The sequence below is a fragment of the Leptonotus elevatus genome, chromosome 7 (assembly GCF_054856555.1).
Source record: "Leptonotus elevatus isolate MCC_2025b chromosome 7, RoL_Lele_1.0, whole genome shotgun sequence".
In the NCBI taxonomy this organism is placed as follows: Eukaryota; Metazoa; Chordata; class Actinopteri; order Syngnathiformes; family Syngnathidae; genus Leptonotus; species Leptonotus elevatus.
In genome coordinates this window covers 7,626,997-7,648,105 of record NC_141245.1, presented here as the reverse complement: position 1 = coordinate 7,648,105, position 21,109 = coordinate 7,626,997, and the positions used below count along the sequence as shown (strand labels likewise).

The following is a 21,109-nucleotide window of genomic DNA, read 5'->3' as shown; positions in this document are numbered from 1 at the left end:
CGCCTACTTCATGCTTAGTTCTTATTGGTAAAATAGAGTGTAGGCCAAGCCTATTTATTTCACATGATAATATTCACTAAAACCCAACAGTATCTGCTTTCGGCCATTAGAGGGTAGTGTTAGCGCTTTTTGCTTTTTTTTATCCTAATGGTGTCTATTCCCGTACAACTGGCCCCTTGCCATTTCGTGCCCTTTTTTGGTATCTATGATGACTGTTCTGTTAGCCCCAAATTAGTAACAACATGTTTTTTACTGGTATCCAAAGGATTTGCTCACACATAAAAAATAATAATAATGTGGCCCATAATGTGCATTGTGTATTTACAAATGATCTCAAATGACCTATTACAGGAGTTACGGCAGAAAAATCTTAAATGGGAATTGCTGATATCAGTACAAAGCATGAAGAATGGGTCTCCTGCAGTTGGCAGTCATAAAACATCAGATTGTCACTTTTGTTCATCAGAATAGCCCATACCAAGACACACTGTCTCCAACGTAGCTAAATTTGATTCTTGGACGGATTAACATTCTTAAATTCAGCCGGCGCCTTTAAATTGCAAGATTACAATGACAAAAAAAAGTTAATGATTATAAGATAACCATGATTCCCTTTGTGATTAATACAAGGTACACACTGGCGTTTGGTTTACCATACCTATTTAAAGCATAATAAGCAATCATATAGTAACCCAGCAAAAAATGGGTGTTAATTAAACATCTAGCAAATAATACATAAAAGTCTAAGAGACAGCGTTGAAATCAGATCCCACAACAGTTGCTCAGGTCTCAGGTAGCAACCAATCACAGCTCAGTTTCAGTAAATAGGTGAGTTGTGATTGGCCGTTGCCTGAGACTAAGGTTTGAATCGGGATTTCTTGTTTATTCACATATTATTCCAACACAAGTTGCGGTTTAAAACAGGTAAAAGCCAACAAATCTCAGTCATTGCATCTTCTGTGTCTCTCTTTTCGCACAGCCGAGCCACTGGATGGAGAAGAGTACCTGGACATCATTGGTATCATGCGAACCCAAGCAGGTCGCTACGAATGCAAGGCCAGCAATGATGTAGCCACACCTGATGTCAAATACGTCAATGTGATCGTGAACTGTAAGTAATCACAGACTGCGGCTCAGTGTCGTTTGGAAGAATTTATCAGTATTCTCATCATACCACATGTCATTTCACATTGAGCAGATAAAAGTCAAGAAAGAAAGTGTTGAGGCGTACAGAAGGTAGCGTGGGAGGGTGTGATGTCTGCAGTGTGAACATTTTTGAAGCACTCTTCAGTGCTGTCAGTATAAAGCTAACTATGATTATAATTAACTTTTTGGTGACTTATATGTCACGTGTCATCATCTGCAATAACATTTGATGAGCTGTCGATTTTCAAAACAAGCCTCATGTAATCCTGTAACTGGGTGCTATAGGTGCAGTTTTTTTTTTTTTTATATAGGTTCAGCAGCAGTCTTATAAATGTAACTGACATTAATATCCTGTAACTGTGCAGACCCACCAACAATAAAGAAAACCCAGAGCTTGGAGGCCCAGCTTGGCGGCATGGGGACGCTGGGGTGTGAAGCCACCGCTGTGCCCACACCTGAATTTGAATGGTACAGGGATGAAAAGAGGTAAAACACTTATTTTGTTTTGTTTTGTTTCTGTTCAAACTCACACATCGCCGTTACAAGAGCACTCCTGCTCAAATGTTTAAGCATTGTGAAAATAAACTTGAATGGAAACGCTAGAAATTCAAGGGGGAAAAAATCACCAAGGAGTTTTTATGCTTAGAGGGGGATGAATTTTTCAGTGTATCAAATAAAGGAAAATGTGAATTTTGGCTATGGGAACAGGTTTTGCGAATAAAGGATGACAGGACGGGATACCATGTCACGTTTTGACAAGATATTACGCCACACGTAGTCACAAAAAAATGGCAGCACGGGATGAAGTAAGGTATGTTTGAGGGGTCGAAGAGTGGAAGTCAACCTTAAACATTTCTTGACCATAATATGTTATATGTGACCTCACTAGTCTAAACATAACAGTCTGATTAATATTACATTTGTGGAAGTTATGAAGCAAAATTCTGCCATATTTATCCATCTCAGGGGCGGCCATTTTGCCACTTGCTGTGGACTGAAGATGACATCAATGTTGCTCATGGCTCAGGCAACGACCAATCACAGCTCGCCTGTTTTCTGAAGCTGCTCTGTTATTGGTTGTTACACCCTAAAAACAGATTGGTCAAATTTACCACAAAAAAAAGTTACATTTGACCAATCTAGCTGATAGTTACAGTATGTGTCCGACAGATCCTTTGGTTAAAACAACTACTCTAGAATGGTAGGTAGTGATGGCAAAATGAAGCTTCATGAAGCATTTGCGATACTTTTTGACTCCTCTAGATGGTGCTCTTGGTTTAAAGATAAAGGCAAGTGCAATGAAAATGGATTACATTTGCATTGCATCTTTGAATCATGAGTGCCATCTTGAGGAGTCAAAAAGTATCGCAAGTGCTTCATGAAGCTTCATTTTGCCATCACTAATGGTAGGCGTTTTTAACCACGGGATTCCAGAAAAAAATGCCAGCCTGTCAAAAAAAAAAAAAAAAAACCTCCACTGATTGTCACACCCACCTAAGTGGGGCGAAATGAGTAGGACCAGAAGCCGTGCTTGGGAATCATTTGGTGATCTAACCGCCCAATTCCAACCCACAATGCTGAGCCCCAAGCAGGGAGGCAAATAGGTCCTATTTTTATAGTTTTTGGTATGACCCAGCCAGGGATTGAACCCACAACCTCCCAGTCTCATGGCAGACACTCTACCACTAGACCTTTTTTAAACACTATATTATTCATCATATATTATAATATATTGTAATCACTTATAATAATTAATAAATATTTAGAATACAATAAATTGATACAATAAATATATATCCAAGTGATCTTTCTAGGCTTACTTTCTAATGTAACCAATTTAATTGGGTGTTTGTCTAACTAATAAAATTGGTATGCCCGTAAAAACGCGCAATGGTCAATGTCTGACCAATCTATTGGTTCACAAAGCCAATATGAGCTTAACCTACTAGATTGGTAATTTTTTTAACCAATCCATTTTTAGAGTGCACCTGAGACATGAGCAACATTGATGTCATCTTCAGTCAACAGCAAGTGGCAAAATGGCCGGCCCCTGAGGTGGATAAAAACAGCTGGATTTTGCTTCATAACTCATATTCCACAAATGTAATATTAATCAGAATGACATGTTTAGACTAGTGAGGTCACATATAACAAATTATTGTTAAAAAAACATTTGTATTGACTTCCCCTTTAACATTAATGCCATTTTCAGTGGAAAACAGACGTCCATGGATGTGCACCGTCAGGAAGACTTTGCCTGACGCTGACATGCGGTGAAAAGGCAAATTGAAAATATAAACCTTTGCATCCCAAAGAAAACATGGCTATCAATGCCTTGGTTCACTTTTATTTTGAAACTGTTCCCAGCAGTGTTTAGTGGCATGGCGGCTGTCTTGACTTGTCTCTTGACACGTAGATGCGGGCAGTTTATATCGCCGTCCCAAAATCATGTTCAATTGCTAATTAAGGGCACTAAGATAATAATAATAATAATAATAATAATAATAATAATAATAATAATAATAATAATAATAATAATAATAACTCTGTCTAATTTACATCTGTGGACAGTTTGGATTAGAGTCTTTAATGAATCCAGCTAATATTTTTGGACAGTGAAAGAATGTCATAGAGCACAAGGAAAACATGCATAGACAAAGCTCAAGCTAACAAATTTGAACCAAGAACCTTTGTGCTGCAAGAAAACAACACTAACCAATGGGTAATATTTTTCTTGTGTGACAAGGATTTGGTTACTATGTGAATATTTCACTCTAAATTCGCATCCAATCATACATCCTGATTTAATTAAGATGTTGTAAGCACTGAGAGTCCGTTTTCCATTGCCAAAGATGCAAGTTGCACAAAGTCAAACACATTTAATTATAGCACTAGTGATTACGGCTATGCATCACACATAGCCATAACAAGAGGCCAGCAGGGAGGACGTTAATAGTCAGTGATCTCATCTAATGCTTCCTGGGTAGAAAATACTCTTATAATACAGTTGGACAGTTGAAATTCAAAAAGACACTCATCTCTGAATCATGCCAGAATTAGGCTTAATTGATACAATGTATGCAAAACTAGAGTATTTTGCCCGATCCAGGACTGGTTTAAATATACTGTACTTACCAATAATTATAATTGATCCATTTGCACCCTCTTCCAAATGTGTTCTCACAGAAATTAAATTGTAATACTCTGATATTAATTTAATCTTTCATCTGCTAATGCACAACATCGTATAATGGCTATTACTACTGAACCTTACAATGTAAAAAGGTAGCTTTTGAAGCAAGGAAGTCATTTCACCATAATGGAAGCCAGACTTGACACACAGACAATACTTCATGCTTCCTTGTGAAAGTGCAAATTGTGTGGGAAAGCAGATGTTCAAGTGTAATGCAAGTCTCAAGGACTGAAGTGTAATGACTTTCAGGGATAATGACAGCTGGGACATACCATTTCAATGCAGAGTAACCACAAATTCCCTCCACTCAGGTTGTGAATCTACCATATTGTTGCACCCAAACTACTGCACTGGAACTTTACAAAAGACACAAAGAAAGATGGTGTGGGAGCTGTCACAAATGTTATCAGAGATAAAGTTTCTAAAGTAATAGGCCTATCACACATATAGAGAGAAAGATTTATGGCCATTAAAATATTTTTGCATTATCTGTTGTTGTCAACCTTCAGACATGGAAGTTGTTTTGTCCCTTGCAGGCTCTTGGCAATGTGCCTGTTCACAGTCCTGTCTCACTGTGAGAGAAACTGCAAGTAGTGTTGCACTTTCTCCTTGGATGTGAATAGTAATGCACCATAGTAACAGCATTTATCAGTGCCTGGTTAGTTGATTTTTACAGTTTACTGCTCTTGCTTTGTAATGAAAGATAATGCACTTTAGCTTGTACAATATTAATTCCACTTTTATGGTGCTCAATTTTAACAATGTGGTGACTCATATTGGTGCAGTGATTAAAACAGAACAGATGGACTTTGATAGATACCTATTTGCATACTGTAGATGAGGAACAAATGCCTGCAATACCAAATGAAGCGTGTCCAATGTTATGGTGCCTAATTTTCTAGTATGCTCATAGTTTTGTAAAAATTGAATAAAACACCTACTTAAAACCCAAAGTTGTCCAATCCATTACTATTTTCACAACATAATTGCATATTGCGATTTACTGGCAACTGACAAGATATGAATTTAACATCTCTCACTCACTAATCGGAATGTTTTAGTAATATGCAACATTTCAGATTTGTCAGTATGGAGTTAAGCTATATAATTTATCTTAAATCACAGAAAATACATGTAGAATTTATGTGAAATCTTCTGTTTTCAAAATCACACCCTGCTCTCCTGGAAAATGTAGGAAAATACTTTTTAATTTCATTTATTTTGTTCAACATTTTTACAAAAGGCCCTTCTTCAAGGATTCAATAAGAACTCATTTTAAACACAAAATGTGTTTAGTGTATTAATAACCTTGGGATGAATTATATATCTGTAAGTATCTGATGTTTTATGGCCATCAGATCAGGAAAGCATAGGGTTGCCTCTATTTGAATGTGACGAACCGAAGACAGGCCAACTTCTCTGCAGGTGACAGAGGCAGAAGGCAGGTAGCTCAAACTGAGAGACCAAAAAAAGAATAATGTTCACTGGAGATGTACAAGTATGGAGGCACACGAAAGCACTACCAAACTTGAAAAAAAAGCGCTAAGCCTGAGCCAGAATTTTGTGGAGGAGTTATAAGTGGCAAGGAATAAGGTGAGCTGTGCTACAACTCTGTGGATTGTGGCCAACACTACAGAAAGAAAGACAAAGCAAAGCCCACCAAAAAATGCAACAAGATCTGAATGTGGCCAAAACTGACCCTCCAAAAATAACATTCTGCAACACGATACCCTTTTTCATGGAGAATAGAGATATTTCAGATTAATTAAGTATCATTAGACTCAATCCAAATTAATCCACAATACCCAAGTTTCCCCAATTTACAATTTAAAACCTGATTGACTACAGAAGGTAGCGTCAGAAACTCAGCAAAGTGATCCACAATCATTTTTGGTTTAGTGGTCAATTGAAATAACTCTTTGACATGCGTCCATGACAACCGAGCTATGCTTTGATTATACTTATTTTACTGGGCAGGGAAACAAGCAACACATATAATTGGACAATAATCTCAGAGATGTAAAAAGTGTTTTTCTGTGCAAGCCAAGTAATGGTTACCCCTGGTCGTCAGAAAATCCTTTCACCTATTTTCGCATAAGTCACTGAGGGTCTGCCTGACACGGCAGCCTTGTTTTGGGCCATGGTGCCCACCAATCAGCCATCCAGAACTCCATCCATCTCAACCGTACAAAGTTGCACGCCATTCATCAGTTAACAGTTTGAAAGTTTCACTTTGTGTATTTGTGAGCTGACTGCAAATATTTATCTTTTTAAGACTGATTTTGGTTCCAAATACTGCCTTATGTATGAACGTGAGCCAGAAAAACAAAAATTCCAATGTTTATATAACTTTTTTTCTCAAGTTAAACTAAAATCCTGTATGCATAATACATTCTAGTAACATGTTCAAAAATGGAGAAAGAATTGAGCTTGATAAATAAACAAAACTAAACTTTGTGTTACGACTGGTGAATATGTGGCCCATTTGACTCAGTTGTGCTATTGATCCCACAAATGCATTCCTTCCAAATTTTTGCAACAGTATACGATTCATTGGCAAGTAGTGTTGTTACAACAAGGAAATCTGCCAAACAGAATGTGTGAAGTCTTTGTTTCATTTTCTTGTGGGATAAATCCAGTTTAATGTATCTGTTCCAGTGAACATATTGACTCTGTTTCTCTAGCAAAGACAATAGTGAACCGTAACATAATAATTGCTAAAAGTAGTTAATTGCTAAATAATTGCTAAAAGTAGTTTGTGCAAGTCGCAGTCAAACTGAGTATTAACTTTGTGAAAGCAGAACTATGATCCTGCGGCGTATATGCTTGCATTGAGATCAGTCAGAATTGCTCACGTCGGGGTCACCAATTGTGGAGATGCGGTAAATGATGAGATGAGGAGATGAAGGCACGTCATATCTCCGCTACTCTCCACACAAAAACGGACTGTTTACAAGTAAGCAAGAAGTGTCTGCCCTTCAAATCTTTGATCTCTCTCATCCCTTTGATACAAGAAACATCATACTCCCACCGCTGCCTTCAAGGTATAGTTCCTTGGTGAATGTCTATCCCTTGTGGGCCACCTCAATACAGCCCTTACTGTATACTGGACTACATTCGTTTGTTTGTGTAACGAATTATGCAAAGTGTCAATTGTAAATGAAATTGTTATACGGACATAGCAAACAAAGTGTCCAATGAGTGTAAATGTGCACATTTTCAAATAACAATAACGCATGACTTTTCTAGTAAAATAATCAGACTATAGTTACTTTTCTATAATCATAAAATATTAGTTTCTAGAATGTTTTTACTTCTATATCTTAAAGTGCAGTACCTTTTCACCTCCACAGGCAGTTTATCACTTGTGAGACAGTACGCACGCTCATATTGTAATGTAAAACAAATTCATGAATTTAAAAAATATATATATTATTGCATTGTTTTTTTATTATAACATCAAGTAAATATAAAATCAAGTAATAAAGTAACTAAGTTACTTTTTTAAGACAACACTGTTCCATACAGGCGGCACGGTGGCCGACTGGTTAGCATGTCCGTCTCCCAGTGCAGAGGACGCGAGATCGAGTCCGGGCTTCGGCCTTCCTGGGTGGAGTTAGCATGTTCTCCCCGTGCTCGTGTGGGTTTTCTCCGGGTGCTCCGCTTTCGTCCCACATTCCAAAGACATGCATGGCAGGTTAATTGAACACTCCAAATTGTCCATAGGTGTGATTGTGAGTGCGGATGATTGTTCGTCTGTGTGCCCTGCGATTGGCTGGCAACCAGTTCAGGGTGTACCCAGCCTACTGCCCAAAACCAGCTGGGATAGGCTCCAGTGCCCCCCGCGACCCTTGTGAGGACGAGCGGTTAAGAAAATGGATGGATGGTTGTTCCATACAAATCAAACGTTGTGTTAATTAATTCCCGCTGTTACTATTTTATAATTATGATCTCTAGTGAATTTCGTTTACAAATCCCTTTGGAGCTATGTATTGTTTTGGTCTCTCAGCATGTTTACTGGCGCATGTTTTTCATCATACCCTCTTTCTATGATAAGGCCGGCAGCAGCTTTAAGATGGAAAAGAAAATGCTGTGTGCTTATCCTCACGCATTCTCATTCACATGCACTCGTCATCACACACTCCCTGCAAGGTGCCCCAATGGGAGTGATCCCAGCTTTATGGCGTTCCTTTTCTTTTTTTTTATGTTAATACTCAGTATGTGTCAGCATAAACTTCTGGTGCCCCTGCTCACAGTAGCCACACATAAGCAGGATTAAGTGGACGCACCTTAAATGAACTCTTTTTAATCATATTAAAGGGCTTGATCAGTTCAGGGCGTATAGGAACCATTAGGTTGGTTGTCTTATTTAGTGGGGGGGGGGGGGCATAATGGGGGAAGAGGTTCGCTCATCAGTATACAATACATTCTACCAATTGACTTGCCAAATTGTGGTGATTTCTAAATCGCATTTGGTGCGAGTCAGGATGTGAGCAGTGAAGAAGGCTTTTTTCTACGTGAAACTCAAATTGTGTTATTTGAGTCTGCTCTCATGCTTGAAACGTTGTTTCTCATTTCCACTCTAAATTCTGTTGATCTGTTTTCCGACTGCAGGCTGTCCAATGCCGAGGGCATCAATATCCAAATCCTTGGCACTTATACTATTCTCACCATTGCAATTGTGAATGAGGAGGATTATGGGAAATATACCTGTGTGGCCTCAAACCGACTGGGTGTCCAAAATTCGAGTGTCTACCTCTACAGTGAGTATAAAGGCCTCTTTTTTTTTTTTTACTGTTATAGCATAAAAGCATGTATACTCTCATTGTGCTCTGATAACTTATCAGTCATTCACGTTGATGAATAATCATACAGATCTAACATTGTCTCATGAGATTTAACACTTAGCCCTACATTTTCAATGCAGAACCATTATATCGCTGTATATGTATGTGACAGTTCAGGAAAAGGTTATTTCAAGATTTCTTTTCACTTGGATGAGATTGCTGCATCTTTTGACGCCACTTGGTGGGAAAATACTGTTAATGCAGTCTATCATCTTCACCAGGGTCATCTGGATCTTCTTAATTTTAGTCTTTAAATGAATCACAGTTTCATTTAATAGACATGTTTGACATGATCATGTTGTTTAGGTTCTAATAGATTTTGATCTCTGAAGAGACAGTATGCTGTATGTGGACGTAAATAAGAAAATGAAATCAAAATGCCCATTTTACTACTACATACACAAACTGAATGGTGTTGTTTTTTTGTTTGTTTTTGGTGTGTGGGGTTTTTTGTTTTTAAACGAATTGCAAATCTAGATATACGATATTCATAAGGCTCTTACTCATAATTTCAACTAGTTATAAATTGTTATTCCTTGGTATTAACACACTTTCAATGTCTTAAAAACATTGAACATTGATTACCTTCAGTTACATTCCATAACAGTGGAAGACTTGAAATATTCTTGGTCAAAAGTAAACTAACCAACAATATGAAGTGTAATTTGTAAAAAAATAAAAATAAATTTAATTGCTCGTGTGACTGACCTATTCTCCGTGGGGAATCATAAAACATAACATTTTTGCAATATAGGCTGTAACACTTTCATCCTTATCTTTTTTAAGATGAATTAATAACAACAAACTCATTGGCTTCACAATATATTCATCCATCCATTTTCAATACCACTTCCAAGTCTATTTCTTCTCATTTTCAGTCACTTAGTGAGACAAATGTGCCTTGTTTGTAGCAGAAATGTTGAGGCTAACATTAGTCTTGGTGTTTGTGCTCGCTGCAAAATGTTTATGCTTAATGTTTTAGTGCACTGACGTCAATACATCGTGTGCATTACTGGTATTGCTTTGTCCAGAAGTAGTGCATTTAGAGAAGTTCTGTGATGTGTGGAGTGTTTAGAAAGAGCCAGTAAAAATTTTGTTGTTTTCCCCTTTAATTTATTAATTGATTAATTAATTGTTTTGACATTAAAAAATAAATCACTGATTTATGAGAGTTAAGACAAAACATGTCGTGCATTAAAAACAAAAAAAGTCTCATTCATATTAAAAATCAATAGATTCAACAAAATTAAAAAGTTTAAGTTGAAGGAATTGTGTAAATGAATATAATTTGTATTGTCAGTCAGGAGGTTTATGTTATTCAAATTGTCCTCTGCAAGAGGTCGAAAATATTGAAACAGCCATAAAACTTTAAACAACTTTCACAAGTTTTCTAATATATATACTGTATTTAAAAAAAAAAAAAAAGAAGAAGAATGATTATGAATTTATTAAAACAACGCACAAAGTGAATGTCAAACAGTACTTTCCTTAAAAATATACCTATCAAAGTGATGTCCTCAATTTGTGTCAACGCCATCAGATTTATTCAAAATTCAGTAGGACGGTCAGCTATATCCCCGACGACCCTCTTTCCTCTTTCTGACTGCGCTTAATGCAGCACTACCAGTGATGCTCTGGTTTTAAAATAATGGTCAAAACTGGAACATGTCAAATTCGTCTTCCCTTTATTTATTTATTTATTTGTTTGTTTGTTTTTAAGCAGTGCTGAATTGCATTTAGGCTTTTTAGTGAGATTATTGGGAGAGCTAGCAATTGAGTAAAATCCAGATAGCTACAGTTTTTCGAACTGAGGGAATTGATGTGAAAGCTGACGGAGTTGACAATGTCACCTTCAAGCCTCTATATGTGAAAATATAATATTCTGTTGACATAATAAAGGGCTCAAATATTATCTCAGCGCTATATTAACACACAATTGTAAATACATAACACTAACTGCATGAATCATGAAACTTTTTGTAGGATCAACATAAATGGATTCAGTTTTGTTCTCAACCCCATGAAGGAGGTTGGGAATAAAGTGAATTTCTCAAAGTTGTGAAATCTATCAACAAACGTCTTCATTTCAAATGAATGATGTTGACAAGACAGTTTGAAGTCGTGTCCTTGAAAGCTCTCTCGTCTGTCTGTGTGTGTCTGTGTGTGCACAGGACCCGGAACAGGCCGAGACATCAGCGGCTCAGCTTGCGTATCTCAATCACTGTGGCTCCTCCTGGCCTGCATCACCTGCCTTTTCTTCAAGTGTTAATACCTCTCCTCTTCTTCCTCCTCCTCCTCCCACTTGGCCTTTGACCTTCCTATTCACTTTCTCTCCAACTCGCCGACATCCTCATTGCTACACCGACCTTACCGCCCCCAGACTATTTGCATCGTTATGAACACCTTACGTGCTGTCAAGCACAGCTTGCAAATATTACGTTTATAAATATGACACCATAGACGGCAGAAGAAGAAAAAAACAGATCTGAAGGACAAAATAAGCAAACCGTGCTCTTTTAACGAATTGTGTCGCTCTTTTTAATACGTACAGTAAGCATTTCCTTGTTTCTGCTTTCTGCGGCTGGTTTAGAATTTGGTGTACTTTTGTCTTCATGGAATTCAACACAAAGATATTCCACTTACGAGGATGCCAACAATTGTTTGTCTCTAGAAGAACTGAAGAATCCCCGGATTTTACTGAGTGCTTATTCAGTGCATTAATGAGATGGAATAATCTTCCAAATTTTACATGAGATAATGAAATTAGGATCAGATAGTTTCTAGATGCAGTATTCGTTTTGTAATATGGAGATCGAAAAGACCCCATCCAGAATATATGATGAATACCAACATCCAGATTTTGTCACTTTGCACCGTTTTTTTTTTTCCAACTCCCTGTTTTTGCGCCAAACCGATCATTCCAAAGCAGCCTTTTCTCATGAGAATTGAGTCGGAAGAAAAGACATGCAAAGTATTTCATAACCAGAATAAAAATGGTGCTAGTCAAGAACATGAGGCAGTGAAGTGTCATTTACTGTCAGTGGAGACACATGACTTAAGGCCTCTACACACCAATCCAACGTCGGCCACCGCCTTGACCGTTGGCACGCCGCGCTGGAAAAATGACGGAAATGCACACAACAAACCGAGTAGCCCTGGCTGCAGAGCGTGGTTCGAGGCGTGGCTCAACGTGTGTTGGACTTAAACGTTTGACTCTGCTCACATTGATTTTTATTTTTTTAGTTAAACAAAATTTGTGGATTTAATGATGCATGTCTTATGATGTCACATTATTAATTTATTTTTTTAACACTTTATGAAGCATAAAAAATTACAAACACTCAACCTTCAGTCAGTCAGGGCAGCGCGAACTAAACGGTTTGATGGAAGTGGTTGAAGCGGCCATTTTGACATCATTTCTTGGTGAACAGAGGGTCATAGAGCCACAGAAGCACTTCCAGCGTGTTCAAGGGCCCGGAAAATGGGAAAGTCCATATTGGTTCTGAGTGTCTTGGCAATTGGGGTCAAAAGAGGTCCTCCACCTAGAAATGAATGGTATGTGTGCAGTACCACATGTACCCAGCAGATGGCGCATCCCTGGATGGTTGCGGTTGAGGTTTGTAATTTTTGTTGCTCAATAGTGTTCAATCAATAAACGTGTCGTCATAAAATGGCAAATTAACAAAAAAAAAGAAGGCGCTTCGAGGTCGAGAATCCATGTGGGTGGAGTCAAACGTTTAGGCGCACCCCACGTTGGGCCATGCCTCCAACTGCACTCTGCAGCCAAGGCTGACTCCAATAAACAGACACGGACGCAGACTAATAAGTAAGTACCTTCTGTGTATGCTTAAGAAGTAATACCACTCTAGACCATTGGCGGCGGTAGTCACTATTCATCATTTTTAGAAAAAGCCCTTAGTAAAGCCTACCTGGTATATCCAATTGTTAGTGATGGCAAAATGAAGCTTCATGAAGCATTTGCGATACTTTTTGACTCCTCTAGATGGTGCTCTTGGTTTAAAGATAAAGGCAAGTGCAATGAAAATGGATTACATTTGCATTGCATCTTTGAGTGCCATCTTGAGGAGTCAAAAAGTATCGCAAGTGCTTCATGAAGCTTCATTTTGCCATCACTACCAATTGTGTCTCCATGTCTTGCCAATGTTTGGCTTTCATCACTCTATCGACACATTGTAAAGACAATGACGGTCTTTCTTCAACCATAGTGATGAAATCATCTTCTCGAGCTTTTGTCCAGACATTAGACATTTTTAAAGCCTTTCCATCGCTTACTGTTTTTCTGCGTTCGTCGCTTCCTGTTCTTGCCCTTTGCGCTGATCTACTAGCTAACAGCCAATCAGACATGCAGGTGTTGGAATGTCACTTTACAAAATGATATCACACATACTGTATGACATGTCAATAGAAATTGTTTTGACAATGTTGTCACCTGTACATGAAGAGAAACATGACCGTTTTTTCTAGATCCTTATCCTCTAAATGTACATTGTATGCGTGTGCAAACCCATGACATCCATTTACAACACTCCCCTGTCAATATAGCGAACTCGGAGAAGTAACAATGAATGTGTCTATCTACCATCGATTATAGATTGAATTTTAGATCAAATCCTCAAGCATTCTCATGAGAAAAGGTTGAAAGAAATACTAAGAGGCCCTAATGTAATGTAATGTGCATAGCAACATTGTGTCTGTTTGACGAGCATCCAACCTAGCATTGGCCTTCACTTCCAGGCGGCTTGAACCTGCAACCTGCACATTTAGCGCCATGCAGTAAACTACACCACCTGCTTTTAGCTCGTGACTGTACTCTTACAGATCCAAATGTATGGACCCGGTGAATGAGGAAAACTGTGGAATGTCATTTCATGCTTGTAGGAATTGAAAATGAGAGCAGCAAAACGGAATGTTTATTGACGTCATGCTATTCCAGCATCACATCCCTTCTACGCGACCAACGTTTTCAACATGTCTGTGTTTACTTTGCTAGACAAACAGCCGTCGTGGTTGCTGTTGTGCTTCTCATTTATTTCAATGAATCTTGTGTTCAGCTTATGTCACTTGCATGCTGATTGGTCGCATTTCCACTTTTGTGACAACTCAAAAGTACTGTACTATTGTAAAACATTTTGTGTAGTTACACTGACTTGATATTGGGGCCATGTGTAAAGCTGTCCATTTAAGCTAGAAGCTTGTTCTATACAAACACATTTAAATAATAGTTTACACCTGTAAGTGAAAGAATATCAACAAAGCACCTTTTCAAAAGAGAGTGTTTTGTTGTAAATGTGTTCATCGTCTCACACAAGTTTTGCTTTTAAACAAGCAAATAACTCTTGACTAACTTTTCATGTTGGCTAACTGGAATTCTAATGTTTAGTGTGATGTTGCACTTTCCAAAAATATGCTTCATTCATAATGCTGGCAACAGTTGCAGTATGTCCTCGTGTTACGTGTACGTTCATCTCCCTCACTTTCACTGAGGGAAGCTGATTTTAGTCAGTAACTGAGTAAGAAAAACATAAAAGAATAATTGACCTTGCATTACGAGATCACATAGACAACCAAAGAAGAAGATGAATTTCCATTTATCACTTTTTTTGCATGAAACAAAATCAGAAACAACTCGGTGTAACCTCCGGTAGGATCCTTTTACAGGTCATCTTCAAGTCTATCCAACACCCAAAGTGCCATTGACCAACCACAGCAAAACGACCACTTGCACAATCTAATACAAAATATGTACCACAAATTGTGGATATACAAAGAAAACAATTTTGATTCATATGGTATGATTCATCAGGTACAATAAGTGAGATGAATATATATATATATATATATATATATATATATATATATATATATATATATATATATATACACAATACATATGTATATCAAGTAGTCACTGATACCAAGTACAGATACCACGACTACTTTTGATAAATAAAAGTTTGATTAAAAAACTAACCAAAGCTGATTTTATATAGTATACAGTATATCCCAATATCGCAATTTTTTTTTAAATTGCATGAAATTAATGGCAATTGTCTATTCTTCTAATTTCTAGTTCCTGATTGTAAAACGGCCACATGAGGGATACATACGCATATATATATACATATATGGTTGATAACTCTAACCGTCAATCAAAATGAAGCATTGCTATCTTTTGCAAAAGCAAAATATTGAATGCCTCATTAGAAGTGGTAATAATGTTGTGGCTGGTAAGTGTATTTCCATTTGTGTAATTCACAAAGTGATGTGCTAATTGTTTGTATGCTTTCATTATGCACCAATTGCTATTCTGAGCAAAATACGCTGTTGTTTTTCTTTTTTGTGCCACATAAACCAATAAAATATTCATCATGGAAATGTAATTTTAGCTCCAAATCATGAAGGTATTAATACGATGACGTTATCTGAGCCAAATGCAAAAATACACACCTCAGTCCATCCATCCATTTTCAGGGTTGCGTGTGAGCCACATCCCAGCTGACTGGTTTCGCTCTGGACTGGTCGTCAGTCAAACACAGGGCACATACAGATGAAAACAATTCACAACAATGGGAGATTTGAAGTCTTTAATGACCCCACCATCCATGTTTGTGGACAGACTGCACTCACCACAGGACAATTGTATGACAGTTCATCCATCTTTTATGTTCCTTCAAACATGGGTGTCCAATTGTGTCCCTGCTGGAGCTTGACACCTCGCCACTGCTGAACTTGACACGAGGCGTATGGCAAGGAAAAGTTCAAGGAAAAGTTCAAGGGTGGCAAAACTTTCTAATTCTTTCTTTTTGTCCTCTGTGTGTATATACAGTGTGATGTTTCTACAGTAGAATGTTGTCAAATCAGCAAAGCCTCTAAGTGCAATCTGAACATGTAACTATTGGATTTGTACTTAAGATTCAATCAAGCATTAAGGAACAGCAATGTCCCACTTTTGTCTATTTTACTTAACTTTATTATGGCATAAGATAATTGCAGTTTCTTAAAAAAGGTATGTAATAAAAAATAAATGACATTATGTTCAGAAAAGAGAATAAAAGTTGTTTGAAATCAATGTTATGTATTTGAATGTGACTAGCGATGTTGTGTAACTTTTGGGGGTAGACACACAGAATCTTAAATGAAACTTGTGTTTATGACCATATAACATGCTAATAAAAGAATATATGTATTGTTACGGTCTCTCTGACAGACATTTTGTCCTTTGGAAATGCCTGCTCTTCAACCGTCTCATATATGTAAACACCGGCCATCAGTATCAACATTTTCATCAAAACTACTAGTGGGCATTTTGGTGCTACTAGGGAGTCCACAGGGTAATGGGGTAGATGCCAAGGACTTCCGGGTTTTACACATCAGCGCCCTTTCCGGCTACTGCTGGCCGCAATCCAACACTCGCACCCCCACCCCTGCGCCCCCCAACCTCGCGCTCCCACTCATCGGCGGGAGGGCGTCTCGGCTATCTGAAATGCTTCGGACACTGAAACAGACACTACACACTCACAGCCTCGCACCCGTCGACAGGAACGCGCAATCGAGGGGCACAAAGGCGGAAGTGCAATTACTGGGACACGGCCCACACGTCGCAAACCGGAAACAAAGTTGATGATTTATATATATATGGTAGTGTTACTATTGTAGCATTATACAAGTGTGCTGAGTTGTTTTATTAGTGAGGACAAAGAATCTACTGTGCATGGACATTAATTCATTCACTGCCATTGACGGCTATAGACAACAATTTTTTTTTTAAACTATTTCTATTAGTTTAACATGTTTTTACTATTGAAGTCATGTGATTAATTACAAATAAAAAAATGTATTGCCTGACGCGATTTAAAAAAAGAAAAGATAAAAAATTAGGGGCGTCGTGCGATTACATTTTTTAATTGTAATTAATCACATGACTTCACTAATTTAACTCACGATTAATCACAAATTTTATATCTGTTCTAAATGTACAATAAAAACAATTCTACATTTTCATACTCTTGTTAACAAAAGTGGAAAACATGTTAAACTAATAGAAATTGTTCAAATACATTTTTGACATCTATAGCCGTCAATGGCAGTTAAGGAAGACCAAGGGTGTCTGAAAAATGCTCAGCTTTTCTTACTGTCACTGCCAACTCACCATCAATGTTGCAGTTTGTCCACAAGGTGTCATGACACAGCAGGTCATTTTTGCCTGGATAACGAGGCTAAAAATCAACCAAGCAACTAAACAGTCAAGCTACAACTGCATTTGCTTTGTCATTATGAGACTAAATCTGCAACATTTAAATCTGAAAAGCGTCCCTCTGTTGGCCAGTTTTGTAGTCATTTCCATGCCATTAGGATTTGGCTCGATGCTGTGTTTGGATTCATGCTGCTTGTCCTCATTATATTCGAGTGCTACCTGGAACCTATCCCAAGCCGACACCCTGGACTGGTCCCCAGCCAATGACAGGGCTACATTATGAAAATAAACCAACTTAAATAAATAATTGGTGTATTTAACTGATCGTGAAGTAACTGCATTGTGGTGTTTCACAAGTTTTATTAAATCAAGGCACCCATTTCCTGAAATAATAAGGTTCTCGTGTCATTTTACGCACGCATTCCGTGTGAATCTGGACCTGTCCAATTGAACACATATCGTTCTATGAAATGCAACACCTGCTATCCAATGGAATGGAATAATATAAGTGTTCTGCCTGTCACTATATGTCATTGTCATAGATAGCTCAACAAAGATATATTTCTTGTATATATCTGTACTGCACATTATTTAGTGGTGTGTATATAAATGTGTTTACAGAGCTGAATTAAGTCATGACAGATTTTTGTGAAACGTTTCTGGTATCCTTCTAAGAAGTTTGGTTGGACTCCAAACTGTATGACTTCCAGGGTGTTTCACTTACGAGGCTGCACTATCTTTGTTCATTGCCTTACTGTCTGCTAACTTGCTGTTGTGGAGGTTTGAACTTGAAGTCTAAAACCTCCTTTGCACCTTCAAAGTCACATGACAATCACATGACTTGGCAGGCAGTTTTTGCCACTCTGCCACTAGATGGCGGCAGGAAACTTCACATCATCCAGTTGTGAAGATGTGGTACTTGTTTTGTGCTAGCGTTTGTTTCTTTTTTTTCTGACCATGACACCAATGGAAATGAGTGTTGAGAAGTGGTGGATTTCGTCCATTGATTTAAAATTTAAAATCGTAAAAAAACATGAGTGAAGTATGCATGTAGTTAACCTGGCGAAGTAATACAAACATAGGGGGCCTACTTTGATAATGTTCTGTACTGAAGCAGAAGGTCAATAAAGACTATATCGTGAGACAAGGGCATTAAAATAAGTCTGCAGACTTCTGTCCATCAAAAGACTGGGGAAATTGCTGAAAGTGAGTTAAGTGTGGCAAAAAAAAAAAGAAGAAGCAGAAAATAGTGAAGATTAAGTTCATTGAAAGTGAGGTGAAAAAATCTATTAAACAAAAATAATTCATTTATTTTCATTCTATTTATAGCCCTGTGATTGGCTGGCAACCAGTTCAGGGTGTACCCTGCCTACTGCCTGAAGCCAGCTGGAATAGGCTCCAGCGACCCTTGTGACCCTTGTGAGGACAAGCGTTTAAGAAATGGATGGATGGATGGATCTATTTTAACTGTTTTCTTATTTTTTTAAAGAAAAAAAAACTATTACAAAAAATCTTGCGTTTTTGTTGGCTTGAAACTTAATTCCATTCTATTCATTCCATTCATTTAAAAGTGAAAGTTGATTTGATATACGAGTGATTTGATTAAGAGCATGGTCACATGGTCAATTACTGTAAACTAAAGTCAAGTTACCACTGTACAAAGCAAAATATGTTCGTAAGCTGCTTTCTGGCTTAGGGAGGCGAAACAATGACAGAAAATCACAGATGTGCTTGCATACAAAAACGAAAGAGCAAACTAGCTGAAGATGAACTATGGTGAAAAGCAACGTATGCTGCACCTAAATACACAGCTGACTGCCGGTTATTGACAGCAGCTGTGACACGTGAGTCTCCGCCCACCAAGGCTCACCAAGAAGACTGTGAAAATCGAAACAAACTGCAGAAGTGGGCGAGTTTTGGGCGTATTCCACCCAGGAGAGGTGGAATAACCAGGATGATTGACCGACTATGGGTGATATCATGAAGAAAGACATACAGACGCAGCCATTGCTTTGCGTTGGAGGGGGTGCTGTTGATTCGGAAAATGTACTTCATTAATATAGCCGCAGTCTCCAGGGAAGAGGACAACCTGGATCGAAAAATGAAGTGAGCCATCCTGGAAAACACGGTCAAACACAGGGTGGTGAAATCCAGGCCAGTGTGGGACCAAGGGCGGAATGGGATGGACAAGGCATGCCGCATATTAATTACGGGCAAAAACCTAGCAGGCAGAGAATTCTCCAAAACCTCTGAGCATTCAGATATTGAGTACCGCTGACTAGTGATGGCAAAATGAAGCTTCATGAAGCATTTGCGATACTTTTTGACTCCTCAAGATGATGCTCTTGGTTTAAAGATAAAGGCAAGTGCAATGAAAAAGGATTACATTTGCATTGCATCTTTGAATCATGAGTGCCATCTTGAGGAGTCAAAAAGTATCGCAAGTGCTTCATGAAGCTTCATTTTCCCATCACTACCGCTGACTCCCAAATGACATGTCACCTCTGATATAGGCATTGGTCACCCTTTTCTCCACCTCCCACTGGGATAGCCTTACCAATCTAGGACACAGGTACGATCATTTCTGGAGTAGATTAATTCAGTGGAAGGACCGTAAATCCTGACTAGTGCATCTGGCTTGACGTTTTGGGACCGAGGTTGGTATATGATGGAGAAATTGAAATGGGTCATAAAAGTGCCTGATGGGAATTCTACAGGCGGATCGACTATAGATGAGGTTTTTGTGGTCTTTGCAAACCCAGAAAAGAATCTCCACACCTGTAACAAAAAAATCATGGCCACCAGCTTCTTATTTCCAGAGTCATAATTACAACCAACCTGGCTGAGGCGATGAATGAAGAAAGCGCAAGGATGACATCTCGGTATGACTGGGGATTGGAAAGGAACGCTCCCCCTCATGTATCCGAAGCATCCACCTCAATGATGAAACAATTCAGGAACATCAGAATTAAGATGAATCAGTTTGAATGAAATGGTGAACAGTCACCAAAGCCAAACAAGGCTTAACAACCGTGGAAAATGGTAACGTAATAAGTAATGCAGTAATGTGGTGTGTAGTCAGAAGGAATGTGGAAAGCTGAACAGACAGGCAGAGAAACAGGAACATGAAGTTGTGACATGTTATGCAATATGGTTACAGTACAGTCTGGCTTGACGTTTTGGGACCGAGGTTGGTATATGATGGAGAAATTGAAATGGGTCATAAAAGTGCCTGATGGGAATTCTACAGGCGGATCGACTATAGATGAGGTTTTTGTGGTCTTTGCAAACCCAGAAAAGAATCTCCACACCTGTAACAAAAAAATCATGGCCACCAGCTTCTTATTTCCAGAGTCATAATTACAACCAACCTGGCTGAGGCGATGAATGAAGAAAGCGCAAGGATGACATCTCGGTATGACTGGGGATTGGAAAGGAACGCTCCCCCTCATGTATCCGAAGCATCCACCTCAATGATGAAACAATTCAGGAACATCAGAATTAAGATGAATCAGTTTGAATGAAATGGTGAACAGTCACCAAAGCCAAACAAGGCTTAACAACCGTGGAAAATGGTAACGTAATAAGTAATGCAGTAATGTGGTGTGTAGTCAGAAGGAATGTGGAAAGCTGAACAGACAGGCAGAGAAACAGGAACATGAAGTTGTGACATGTTATGCAATATGGTTACAGTACAGTATATAAAAC

General features: G+C 38.3%; 1 protein-coding gene across 2 annotated transcripts in view; it reads left to right on the top strand.

Annotated features, from left to right (window-relative positions):
* lsamp (limbic system associated membrane protein) overlaps positions 1-16,404 on the top strand; it is a 285,330-nt gene extending 268,926 nt beyond the window's left edge. For both annotated transcript variants that reach the window (XM_086081116.1, XM_086081115.1), the window contains 4 exons: positions 980-1,111; positions 1,512-1,632; positions 8,954-9,102; positions 11,358-16,404. In XM_086081116.1, coding sequence (XP_085937242.1) covers positions 980-1,111; positions 1,512-1,632; positions 8,954-9,102; positions 11,358-11,455 — 500 coding nt within the window. In that variant the 3' untranslated portion in view covers positions 11,456-16,404. The remainder of the gene's footprint in view (positions 1-979; positions 1,112-1,511; positions 1,633-8,953; positions 9,103-11,357) is intronic.
* Positions 16,405-21,109: the final 4,705 nt, after the last annotated feature.